This window comes from Macaca nemestrina, chromosome 15 (assembly GCF_043159975.1).
Source record: "Macaca nemestrina isolate mMacNem1 chromosome 15, mMacNem.hap1, whole genome shotgun sequence".
Lineage (NCBI taxonomy): Eukaryota > Metazoa > Chordata > Mammalia > Primates > Cercopithecidae > Macaca > Macaca nemestrina.
The window spans coordinates 90,776,981-90,790,648 of NC_092139.1; the positions used below are offsets into that span (position 1 = coordinate 90,776,981).

A 13,668-nucleotide genomic window follows, 5' to 3' on the forward strand; every position below is an offset into this window, starting at 1 on the left:
AGGGCCCGGTGCTGGCTCTGCCCCAACAGAGGTCTCCTGCTCTATGAAAGAGGCTATCCCAGCTGGCATGCAGTGGGGGACCCAGAAGCTACAGAGTGGGAGTTATGGGCTGGGCTCTGGGTCTTCCCCTCTGAACGGTGGCACAGGCTGTCCCACCTCTGGGGCTGGGGCATGGGGAAGCAGCCCACAAAGGGCAGGTGTTGCCACCACCATCATCAAATAAAACACAGCCAGGGTTCACAAAGCAGCACACCTGCTCCCCTGCTCAGTGCTCGGCCCACTGCCTGCCCCACTGCCTGCCCCAAATCCCTCTCCAGGGTTACTGCTGCTGTGAGTGAGCCAAGTGCTCCCACATGGGCCCTCAGGTGGCATGAGCCCAGCTCCTGAACACCCAGCCTTGCTCCACCAGGGGCCATGGGGCAGCAGTTCACATCAAGATAGCCAGGCTGGGTGGTGGAGCTGCAGGGCTGGCCCCAGGATGATGACAGTAGCCTGGGTGACTTTGGGCTATATACCCGGAGGTGCAGGCTCCTTGGCTACAGAAAAAGAAAGCTGTCTGGCCAGGGAGGGTGGGACAGATGGAAAGGGCTGGGGAGCAAGGGACAAAGGCAAGGGGTCCTGTGGTCTGTGGCTCCTTAGGCACCCAGGAGCATGGCACACACCCTGCGCAGCTTGCCTGGAGGAAGCCAGAGAAGCAGCCAGCAGCACCAGTTCTGAGGTGGTGTGCTATGGCTGAGCCCTCTCCCTATTGTAGTAGTGGCCTGGAGACAGCTGGGGCCTGCTGGGGCAAGGCCGAGTGGGCAACAACCAAGGCCCCCAGTTCTCCACATGCTAAGTCGAAGCCTATCTGCAGACATCAGGTGTGTGGCCAGCTTGCCCACCATCACTATTCTCGTTGAGGAAAGAATCTGAGCATTCACTCCCTATGCTCCCCTCAGCCACCTGCTATTAGTCTGATCTTCCCTCTCTGCTCCCCTGCAGCCCAACCCATGGCTCTCCCTCAGTGTCCTTGCCTCTCCACCATCACTCCTTCTCCCGGAGCCACTGCCCTTCTCCCTCCCTTGCATCGCTGCCCCCAGTGGCGTTGGCAAAGAAAAGCCATAAGAGCATCTCCCCTCCCCCAGGCCCAGAGCCTACCACGGGCTGCCCCTCCCCCCACTCTTTGAAGTGGCCCTAACAACTGAATGCCAGGAGGTCCTAGCTCCTTCCACACTACACTGTCTTCTCACGTGAGCTCAAGAAGTTGCCTGCGTCCCACAGCTTAGGGCTGGCATCCGTCTTACAGAGGATACCATCACTTTATTAAAAAATGTGCCAGGTTTCCAATGTGTTCAAAATGTGGCTCACCAAACAGTGTAAGCCATAATAATGCTGGGATCAGCCCTGTGCTAGGCACGGGGGAGACAGAGGAAGCAGATGATGATGCAGGCCTCTCAGCGGTTCACATCAGGCACTGAGAGCTTGGACACAAAGACACACAGAGCACAATTTTCATGGAAAGCAGGCAGAGGGTCAAGAATTCAGCCAGAAATCTTAGAACACATAAAGAGAGAAGAAAACAGCAATCCTAGACTGAGTTAGAAACCTAGCTGCAGGGAAGACCCGCTCGGGCGCCCCTCTCTTGGAGACAGAGCTATTCTCTTTTCTTTCTTTTGCCTATTAAACCTAACCTCAAACAAACAAACAAACAAAAAAACCCGAAGAACAACAACCCAGTGCGGTGGCTCACGCTTGTAATCCCAGTACTTTGGAAGGCTAAGGTGAGAGGACTGCTTGAGGCCAAGAGTTTGAGACCAGCCTGGGGCAACAGAGCAAGACCTCATTTCTACAAAAAACGTAAAAAATTAGGCAGGTGTGGTGCCACCTGTAGTCCCAGCTACTCGGGAGGCTGAGGCAGGAGGATCTCAAGCTCAGGAAGTTGAGGCTGTAGTGAGCCATGACTGCATCACTGTATTCCAGCATGGGCAACAGGGCGAGACCCTGTCTCAGAAACAACAACAATAAAAATCAGTTGCTTAGGGGTCTGGGTGGCCTAAGGGGCCCAGGAGAGATGGGGTGAGCTGCCTTACCCACAGCATCCACTCCTACTGCTGAACTGGCCTCACAGGTCACTACAGCCCTCCATTGCCTTACTGGAAGAAAGAGGGTCAGAAATGCCAACAAGACCACACCACGTTTCCAGGCCAGGACGTCCAATTGTAACCTAACTGCATGAAGATGAGAAAACTTCCTTCTACCAAGAGAAAGCAAGTAAAACGTGTGTTCTGGCTGCTCCAGCCTAGGCCAGTGCCTGACGCAGGCAGGGAAGACTGGCTTGGAATGCCTGTGGTGCATACGCCAAGGCCAACAGAGCACAGGAGCCATCTGATCCACATCAGTCCATGGAAGTCCTAAGAAGAATGAGGCACAGACATGCCTCCAGCTGACCCTCTGGACTGATGTGTAATGATGGCCCAGTGAACTCAGGGGGCCTGGTTATGGAAGAGCCTGACCCGCAGGTGGCTACACATCTTGGCAAGACACCAACAGCTGAGAGGCCCAGACGGAAATATGCCCCAGCAGGGACCTCAAGTCTGTCTCTTTTGACTTCTGAGATCGTCTTACTCAAACTCTACTGGTCTGAGAAAAAAGCCCAGTGAGGGTGCTCTCCACAAAGGGCGGGCAGGCAAGATGGGCAGGAAGCTGGGCACTGGCAGGTCAACTGCCCCCAGGGCGGGCCCCCCCCAACCATTTATCATCCCATCCTGCGTGTGGTACACGGGCATCGTCACTAGACCTCTACTTGACCAGGAAGGGGCAGATGTGGCCAGTCTGGCACGCCCTTGTGTCCACTGCCTGGATCACAACAGGTGGTCGTCAACTCTGCTTTGGGTTTTACCCTCTTGCCCTCAGAATGATATAGAAGAGTGAGCTTGTGTTTAAGTGATGAAACTGTGGACAACTTTCTTCTAGATTAAATAAATAAGTCTTTACTCTTGCGACCTTCGTATTTTAGACTTTTTTTTTTTTTTTTTTTGAAGCTCTGCCCCCTGCAAAGGTGAGCTTCAGCTAGCTGCAACAGTCACTTCTGGGAAAGGCTCTTTCCTCAAGGCACCTCGGTCAAGGCCAGAGTGGAGAAAGACAGCTTCTGGAGAATTAAAGGAAGGAGGCTGGTCCTTGGGCAGTGTGACAGCTTGTGTCTGCTAGACATGGTGGGAGGGAGCGCATCTCAGTGCCAGGCAGGATGTGGCTGTCAGATCTGTTTCTGCTTTCCCTTGGTACCCAGTGCGTGGTACAGATCTAGACCTGTTGTGCCCCGCTGCTTGATAACAAATACAAAACGTATGAGCGAGGGCCTGTACCCCATAACATTAATGACGGAGGAAGCAGCAGGCTGGTGATAGGACTCTCCATGAGGGCGTGCTGGGAAGGCAAGGGATGTGGAGCACACTGGGGCCTGCACCGAACACTGCCTAGGCACCGCTGTCCTGGCTTTCTGCAGAGAGGCCAAAGGCTGCTCAAGCACTGCAGACTGTGATGGCCAGGCTACTACCCAATGGCAGTCCAGGGGAGTGCGTGTTAGAGACCACCACTCACCAAGACCAGGCCTGGAGGAGTGCTCTGCTCCCAGAACTGTGTGCTGGCAGTGGGCATGAGAAGCATTCCCTGCCATACCTGCTCTCCCAGCAGGAAGTTGATCAACTTCACCACCATGGTTACCAAGAAAAGATGGACTTAGAGAGGAGGAACATGGCCATGGAAGCAAGAGGTTTCATTTCATGCTTATCAGCTATTGTGGTGACCTTTGGTCCTACCCTAACCTTCTTCACCAATGGCCAACCCCACAAACTGTCTGCTTAAGCCACTGGCTCTAATGGAAGGAGGGAAGAGGCAGGACGCTCTTCATGAGTCTAGAAGGGCCTGTATAGGCTGTGCCAGACCAAAGCCAACTCACTCTCTGCTTCGTTCCCCCAACACCCATGTCCCCTTCCTCATGTAAGTGGGAGAGAAGTTCATGATGACACAATAGCATCCACAGCAGTCACGGCTTGACAGGCCACAGAGCACACATGGTGGTCTTACTTGTCTAATAAGTTTAAAAATCTTATTTTTAAGACCAGAAATGCTGTATTAGAGTGTTAAGAGTGTAAGTTACCTTTTTCCTTCCCATTTCAAACTTCCTACAGTGTGTTTATGTCAGTTACAGAATGTCAACGCTGGCTGGCGACAGCATAGTGACTGCCTGGTGAGAGAGTGGGGTGGTGGCCTCATCTCTCTATGAGCACCAGATACAAGTAAATCCACATGGTAAGTCCTCCATTCTGTGCCCTCTTATCTAGTGTCTCTACCAGGTGTCCCCTAATGTGGATACTTCCAACCTACTGGGGACGTGGTCTCATGCCCTTTTAAGTCCAGCCAGGGGAGGCTGGCAGGGAGCAGAGAGCTGGGAGAGATCTTCCTTAGTGTAAACGGCTCTGGCTCCACTGCCACACCTATGTGTGAGCTCCCATCCAGGGCTTGCTCTGAGACTTGCTGGGACAAGGCCTGGGTCCCTCAGGGAGGCAGTTTATCACCAATGTTTTTCCCCATCCATCCATCCCACCTGGAGAGGCAGCATGGGGTAATGGTTAAAGGTGTAGACTGAGAGGGCAAATTCCAGACCTTCTCTGAATCTCAGATTCTTCAGCTATAAAATGGGAATAGTCATTATGCTTTTTCTCTAGGGTGCTTGGGAGAACCAAATGAATTAACACAGTGCCCAGCACAGAAAAGAGTACAGGGCTGGGTTGTTGTTATTACTGTTTGAGAAACACCTGTAAGTCCTGGCCCTGGCCAGAGTGGGAAAGCTCTCAAATCCACAGCTGACCAGCCACAGCTCAGAGTGGGGCCAGGAAAGCCCCAGCCTGCCTGTGATCTCCCAGTAAGCCCAGATGTGGGGCTCTGCCAACTGATTTCTACAAATGCGGCCTAGACCCCCCAGGAGAGCTGGGCATACCCCCAGGCTTAAATCAGGGCCCTGTGCCCCCCACCCCCAAAAAAGGGAGATTTTTCCTGAAGACCTCATATGATTCAGACTAAAAAGAAAACACGTTTGTGACATTTAGGATCCAAAGACTTAAAATAACCATTAACCAAGAAAAAAAAACAGAGCACACTGATGTCACAGACATAGCTTTCCCGGGCTGGGCTGTGAGGGTCATAACAACAAGAAGAAGCATCCCTGAGCGCATGTGGTGCTGGGCTCTGTGCGCACCCTCAGGAGCTGCCTCCCTCAACCCTCACAACCCCAGGGAGGGCACTGCGACCATTCCCATCCTACAGGGAGAAAAACGGAGGCCCAGAGAGTAAGCAACTTGCCCAGCCAAGGTCCCTGGGCCACAAAGCCTTCAGCTCTGCCCAGATTGCCACAAGACATCAAAGTGGTTCTAATTTACCGAGTTAGAGCTTCATACCTCTTTCTTCTGTGGCCCCCTGAAGGTCTTTACCCGTCCCTCCTGCTTGGGAACTGAGAACCGGCAGCCTCTTCTCTGTGTAAGCTTTCCTGGAGCCCTCCAGTAAGCTGGTGGGCTCATTAAAGAAGTCCTGCGTCGAGCTGGAGTCTGAGAGTGCTACAGCTGTGCTGTCCTGGCTTCGGTCTAAGGGGAGAAGGAGGAAGACAGGGCGAGAGCATTAACCTACACCACCTCCAACACAGGGGGCCTCCCTATGGTGAGTCTCCCTGCCAGTGGCCTGCGGACTGCCTTGCAGGAGATGGCCTGAACACAGCCATTCAACACTGCTGGGCCCAACCCATCCCAGAGGCCACGGAGAGACTCACCAAAGGCACCAATCTCCATGGTCAGCCCTCCTGGTGTTCCCCCAAACAGTGGTATTCTGGTAAATATTTAACAACTGGCTCTCAGGGAAAAAGAAAGCCCTGATTAATAGCACTTACTGATTTCTGGAGTGTAAATATTCCCACCATGGCAATTTTCAAGTTACCAACGTGCTGTTGTCAAATGTGGAGTTAGGAAGAGATGCACAGTAGCCATTATTATGTAGTTTTTCTACCATATAAATATAACAGAAATAAATGAAGTGGGAAAAAATTCAGGAAACATTTTTAACCTGTTAGTAAAAGCCAGGTGTGATCTGGAAGAACTCTAGATCTCTGGGAGCCACAGATGTAAAAGGAGTTTGTACTCAGTCACTAGCTGCTATCTTCAGACCTTCACGGGTGCTCATGAGAAAGAACAGGGGAGGGGCAAGGAGGGAAGTTGAGGAAACCTTCCTGGGAGTAGTGCAGACCTGGAGGGGAGGAGTGAGTGGTTGCTGCTATGGAAAAGGTACAAAGCCTGCCTGGAGGAACCGAAGCCTTCAGGCATGGAGGCAGGGGAGGAAACCTTGTTGCCTCCAGGGTACAGGTGAAGACCCACTGCAGCTGGGGAAGGGAAAAGGAAAAACCTTCTATTCTAAGGGAGGGGCAGGAAATCATCTAGAGTCCAAACATTAGAGGTCTCCCACCACTGAAGGAGGGGCAGAATCACGGAGAAAGCACCACCCCTGAGATGCAGGGACACAGAGTCCACCTAAGTCTGAGGCTGGGACCAAGACAACAGAGAACTACCCTATGTCCCCAACCCTAGGCTGGCATGCACTGAGTAACAAGCAAGGCAGTCTACTGCAGGGAGGAGGCAAGAGCATGGAGGAGTACCCTCCCTGATGTACACACAAAGGCCTAAGGCTGAAGGCGGAACTGGAATGTGGGGAAAAACCTTGTGGCAAACAAGCTCCCCTACTAAGCACAAGGTAACATGAGAGGAATTTGAGCTTGGGAGGTCGAGGCTGCAGTGAGCTATGATTGCACCACTGGGGCACAGAACCATAGTAACAACAAAACCCAAGCCAGCTCAATTTCTGACTAGCCTAACTCAACTTTCCTTACTAAAAGCCTAGAAACAAAAGATGGAAGCCTATTCCAAGCATACATATTACTTATTTCAGTCTCTTCTGTCCTATACATGATATCTGGTATTCAATGTAAAAATTACAAGACGCATACAGAAATAAACAAAAAAGTAAATCGTCAAGAGACAAATCAATCAGCAGAGCCAGACTCACAGATAACCCAGATATTGGAACTACATGTCAGGGAATTTAAAATAACTAATATTAATATGATTCATAAATATGATTAGTATGTCAAAGGCTGTACTGGAAAAGCTGAACAACATGCACGAACAGACAGGAAATTTCAGCAGTGAGATTAAAAAAAGCAAGAGTCAAATGCAAAGGCTAGAAATAAAAAATACAGTAACAGAGATGAAGAGTGCCTTTCCCAGACACTGCAGCCAACCTGACACAGCTGAGGAGGAAAAGGAAATCAAAACTTGAAAACAGGTCACTAGAAATACTGACAATCTCCAACTTACAATGGTTCAACTTAAAATTTTTTTGACTTTACAATGGTGCAAAAGTGATATGCATTCAGTAGAAACTACACTTCAAATTTTAAATTTTGATCTTTTCCCAAGCTAGTGATATGCAGTACAATACTATTGCATGAGATATTCAACACTTTATCATGAAATAGGCTTTGTGCTATAACAGCAGTCCCCAACATTTTTGGCACCAGGAAGACAATTTTTGGAAGACAATTTTCCACAGACCACGGGGGTTGGAGGGGGATAGTTTCAGGATAAAACTATTCTCTGGCATTAGATTCTTGCGAGGAGCACACAACCTAGATCCCTCCACATGTGCAGTTCACAATAGGGTTCATGCTCCTATGAGAATCTATGGAACGCCTGCCACTGATCGGACAGGAGCCAGGGTTCAGGTGGTAGTGCTCGCCTGCCTGCTGCTCACCTCCTGCTGTGCGGCCCAGTTCCTAACCGGCCACGGACAGGTACCAGTCTGTGACCTGGGGGTTGGGGACCTCCGTGTTACATAATTTTGCCCAACTGTAGGCTAACGCAAGTGTTCTGAGCATGTTGTGGTGAGGCTGGGCTAAACTATGATGTTGGTAGGTCAGGTATATTAAATGCATTTCTGACTTAATTTCAACTTATGTTCGTTTTATCAGGAAATAACCCCATTGTAAGTTGAGGAACATCTGTAATCCAAACCCAGAGAATAACAGTGGGCAGGAGGAATCAGAATAGAGCATCCAAATGATCCAACACACTAACTGGAGTCACAAAAAGAGATGAGAGAGAAACAGGACAGTAGAAATATTTAAAGACATAATAACTAAGAATTTTCCAAAAATAATAAAAGACATCAAATCACCAAGATTCTCAGAAAACACCAAGCAAGGGAAAACACCCCCACACACATTACAAAAAAAAAAAAAAAAAAAAGAATCACACCTAGGTGGGCCATTTTGAAACTGCTGAAACCCAAAGATACAAAATGTTGAAGGCAGTCAGAGAAAGATACATCAGATACAGAAAGACAAAGTTAAGAATTACAGCAGACTTCTCATTAGAAATCACACATATCTGACAACATCTTTAAAGTGCTGAAGGAATAAAATAGTCAACTCAGGATTCTATACTCAGTGAAAATACCTCTAAAAATTTCAGGGAAAAAAAAGGTTGGTTTGTTTGTTTTTTCCAGGCAAACAAAAACTGAGGGGATTCATTACCAGCAGATCTGAGTTACAAGAAATGTTAAAGGTAATTTTTCAGGTAGAACGAATATGAGGCCAGATAAAACTTGGATCTACATAAAGAAATTGAGTTCCCCAGAAATGGTTAAAGTTATGGTAAATATAACAGACATTCTTTTTATGTTCAATTTTTCTAAAACATTATTGTTTATTTTCTAAAGCAAAAATAGTAGCAATGTATTGTAGGCTTAGAGCATATGTAAAAGGGAAATGAATGAAAATGAGCACAAAAGATGAGTAGCTCTTCCACTGCCTAGGAAGCAGTGCAGCATCACCTGAAGGCAGACTGCGATGACTTAAAGGTGTATTTTGTTAACCCTAAGGCAACAACTACATTTAAAAAAAAAAAAAGATACTATAATAAACCAAGAGTACAGATAAAATAGAACTTTAAAAAAAAATTTTTTTTGAGACAGGGTCTCACGTCGCCCAGGCTGGAGTGCAATCGCACGATCTCAGCTCATTGCAACCTCTACCTTCCAGGTTCAAGCAATCCTCCTGCCTCAGCCTCCTGAGTAGCTGGGACTACAGGCGTGCCCCACCACACCCAGCTAATCTTTTGTATTTTTAGTAGAGATGGGGCGGCCGGGCGTGGTGGCTCATGCCTGTAATCCCAGCACTTTGGGAGGCCAAGGCGCGTGGATCACGAGGTCAGAAGATCGATACCATCCTGGCTAACACAGTGAAACCCCATCGCTACTAAAAAAATACAAAAAATTAGCCAGGCATGGTGGTGGGTGCCTGTAGTCCCAGCTGCTCAGGAGGCTGAGGCAGGAGAATGGTGTGAACCTGGGGGGCGGAGCTTGCAGTGAGCCGAGATCGTGCCACTGCACTCCAGCCTGGGCGACAGAACAAGACTCCATCTCAAAAAAAAAAAAAAAAAAAAGAGATGGGGTTTCACCATGTTGGACAGGCTGGTCTCAAACTCCTGACCTCAGGTGATCCACCTACCTCGGCCTCTCAAAGTGCTGGGATTACAGGCGTGAGCCACCACACATGGCCAAGAACTATTAAAAAATGAAACTTTGTCTTGAACTTTATATATCTTGAGGTGAAGCTCAATAAACTAGCAACCAAGAGAGCTAAGTTCGAGTTCCTCTTGTGCCACTTACTAGCTGTGAGACCGTAAGTGAGTTAAGTCCCTTTCTCACCTAAAAACTGCAACCACATATCATCTCACAGAGGTCCATGCCACACTGGCCTCCTGGGGAACACAAGGAGAAAGGCAGACACGGTCCCCTAGGGTCCACCAACCCTTCACTCAGCTACCTTAAAAGCCTGGTATTGGTCCATGTTTTAGTGCCAATCAGCTCGGTCCTACTGGGAGGGCAGGCATGAGCTGCCTGGTCAGCAAACTTGCAACAACATATAAACTTGTTTTGGCTGGGTGGCTCATGCCTGTAGTCCCAGCACTTTGGGAGGCCAAGGAGGGAGGATTGCTTGAGCCCAGCAGTTCAAGACCAGCCTGGGCAACATAGGGAGATGCCCGTCTGTACAAAAAAAAAAAAAGGCAGGCATGGCAGTTACTTGGGAGGCTGAGGTGGGAGGGTCACTTGAGCCCAGGAGGTTGAGGCTGCACTGAGCAGTGATCACACCACTGCACTCCACTCTAGCCTGGATAACAGAGCGAGACCCTGTCTTAAAAAAAAAAAAAGCAGGCCGGGCGCGGTGGCTCAAGCCTGTAATCCCAGCACTTTGGGAGGCCGAGACGGGCGGATCACGAGGTCAGGAGATCGAGACCATCCTGGCGAACACGGTGAAACCCCGTCTCTACTAAAAAAATACAAAAAACTAGCCGGGCGAGGTGGCGGGCGCCTGTAGTCCCAGCTACACAGGAGGCTGAGGCAGGAGAATGGCGTAAACCCGGGAGGCGGAGCTTGCAGTGAGCTGAGATCCGGCCACTGCGCTCCAGCCCCGGCGACAGAGCGAGACTCCGTCTCAAAAAAAAAAAAAAAAAAAAAAAAAGCAAAATAAAGCAAAATATAAAGTTGTTTCAAAAAAGTTGAAAGAGTCCAGGCTGATAGAACTGAAATTCTTCTCTGTCACCTACTATCTCTGAGAGCCTCTGTAAATGCCATAATTATTTACACTTCAGTTTCCAGGCATGTAAAACTGTGATAACACAAGCATCCACTTCATAGAACTGTTAGGAATAACTAGGTTAATACATATAAAGTGCTTGAATCAGTGCCTAACAAACAGTAAAGGTTCACAAAATGTCAGCTTATCAATATTATTATTTCAGAGAACCTGGGCATGTTTTATCTCTTATGCCTCAAATTTGCCATTACAGCTTTAGGTCTGAATGAACAGAGGGTTTTGTTGATGCCATATTGGAGCCAATACCTAAGCAGCACCATGTAGATGGGGGGGGTAACATTGACACAACAGGCCTGTCAAAGTGGGATGGCCTGCACAAAGGATACTGAGGATCAGGTCCGTGCTCCAAAGGGTGCCCTGCTGCTCTGGCCTCTTCACCCATGTCTCATCATATAACAGGATTTGGGGACAGTGACCTTGTAGGCATCCCTGCCATAGCCCTTCCTTCCTAGCTGCCTTCGCCATGTCCACTGCCCAGGAACTGATGGATCATCAGTATCAGCTGGGCTGACAGAACAATGAGAAATGAGGACTTGGGACGTGTATAAGACCCCTGAGTGGAGGAGAACGGACCTGACTGGAACCTCTTGTCTCATGCTTGTGAAAGGCTCTTCCCTGACTTACAAAGCCAGAATACAAGGCTCCATGAGCACAGAATGGCCGTTATGAGTAGGCCTGCAGCCCTCACAAAATGTCCCAAACTTGAGTCCCCAGCATGAGGGGATCAAAGAAGAGGTGGGGCAGGCCATTCGCTGTCTGTGTGTAAAGGAAGGATTGGCAACTGGGAGCCTCTAGAGGCTACGCAGGGTCATTGTAGGAGCTGAAGAGTTGGGCTCCCAGACCCACATTCCCATTCCAGATCTGCCACTTAGGGGTTGGGTGATCTTGGCCAAATGATTTTGCTGCTCTAGGCCCCCACTTCATGTTTTTTACTGTGATTGCCATAGTCTTCCTACCTCTGTCCCTGACATACATGGGATCCCACAAAGGCGTGGCCTAGTGCCTAGCACACAAGTGACTGCCCTGCAGCATTCACTCTGGCCCTGACAGTGAGAACACCCATGGCTTAGACAATGCTCGTGAGGCCTCAGAGTCTCTGAAAGACAGCAGGATATGCTCCTGCAGTTGACGTCTCCCTGAAAGACAGGCTAGGGCTGGCTCTTCTCAGCCAGCCTGAGACTAGCTGAAGTCACTGCACAGCTCAGCAGCACATCCTGCGGCAAGCTCCGGGAAGCAAGCCTTGCTGGGATGATTTCACCGACTGGCAGGCTGCCCCACGAGCTCACCGGCTTGCAGGCTCTTGGGCTCTGGGCCTAAAGGAATTGCCAATTTGGTGGAATCCCAGCTGTGATCATTATGAAAACTAAGGACTGGTTTAGGCAAGTAGATATTTACTCTCAAAGTGCAAACGCCCTCTTGCTGCAATGTGAAAGAACCACGGATCCAGCCAGCAGGCAGAGAAGGTGGCCAGAACTCCTGCTCCCCTGAGGAACAACCACCAATTGAGTGGGGACTCTGCTGAGCCTCTTAAAATAACATCCACAGCGGTGGAGTAGGACAAGCACAAGCCAAGGGACCTGGCAGGGACAGAGGACTGCTGACTGTACTTTGCCAGGCCCGCCCTGAGCCTCTCAGACACAGATGGGAGAATCTGGAACTGCCAACCATCTGAAAAAACGGAGAGCAGAGACTGGTACTGGCCCTGGGGGGCATTGTAGTGATTCTAGACAAACCCTTGTCTAAGGGGTAATCAAGGTACCTAAGTGGCTCCGAGGAAGGCTCTGCTAATGGGGCTCACCACAGTCTTGGGTGCCACCTGCAGGTCATGATGCTGGGGTGGGCTGTTAGGGCAGAGCTGGAGAGGCAGGGACTATGTACACAGAGATGAGATGCCCAGCTGGCCTGTGAAGCAAGCAGGTGGGGGAGGTGCTTGCCAAGGTTCCTGCCCACTCCCAAGGGGGCAGCACCACAGGAAGGAGTCCAGGGATGTGTTATCTCTTCAAATGAGAGCCACCAAAAGGGACTCAAGGCCCAACGCCCGCTTTCTGCTCCTTTCAGATCTTGTGTGTCTGAAAGGGTTGGCACAGCCTATTTTAAATGACCCTGATTTCAAATACTAAAAGTTAACCCAAGGTTTCATACCAAGTTTCAAGCCAGTCAGACTGAAAGAACACCAAGTTTCAATTCTTTCACATCAATAGGGCAAAAGGGATAAATGAAAAAGCTCTTAAAGAATGGCTCTATCTACCTGGGCAGACAGTGCCCCAGCCCCCATTCCTCCTCTTCTGGGGAAGCAAAGTTTCTCTGGTACAGCTGACTGAAGACCTCAGAGAGGCCACAGACAGACAGAAAGACAGACAGACAGACATGAACAGTGGCATAAGTTTGCCAGGAGCATCACAGAGCATGTGAAAAGGACCCTCACCCTGCCACCAGCTGGGCTGCTGTGGATGGGACAGCCCAGGGGCTGAGTGAGTCAAGGTAGGGAGGACAATGTGTCACAGTGCTGGGAAGAAGCTCTTGGAGAACAGAACCCCTGCAGTTGGATAAGCTGGCAGGGCAGGCAGCAGGGAGGGTTGTTTGGACTGCGGTGTGTAGCCCAGAGCCACCCCAATTCCTGAAGCAGGAAGCCCCTGCTCTGGGAGGCCCCTGAAGAGGGGCAGGAGGAAAAGGAAGGATGCTACTGAGTGCTGTCGTCTCCCCACTCCCAGCAGGCCCCTCTGCAAGGTCATCTCTCAGGTTACCAGACCCACAGACAAGGAAGGGCCAGTGCACCCAGGGAAGGCTTCTGGGAGAAGAGGGTCAAAGGCTTCTCTGGGGTGGGACCCCTATCCATCAGCCATGTACCTTTGGGCAAGGAACAACCCTCCCTGAGCCACCATACTCCACCTGCTTCCCGGACAGCTGAACGCAGCCTAGCACCATCATGCACCGCT

General features: G+C 49.9%; 1 protein-coding gene across 14 annotated transcripts in view; it reads right to left on the minus strand.

Moving 5' to 3' along the window:
- Positions 1-13,668, minus strand: part of LOC105497407 (calcineurin binding protein 1) — a 165,848-nt gene that overhangs the window by 62,404 nt on the left and 89,776 nt on the right. For 13 of the 14 annotated variants that reach the window (XM_011768474.3, XM_011768470.1, XM_011768473.3 and 10 more), the window contains one exon: positions 5,433-5,615. The exons of the other annotated variant lie outside the window; for it this stretch is intronic. In XM_011768474.3, coding sequence (XP_011766776.1) covers positions 5,433-5,615 — 183 coding nt within the window. The remainder of the gene's footprint in view (positions 1-5,432; positions 5,616-13,668) is intronic. 14 annotated transcript variants of the gene reach the window in all.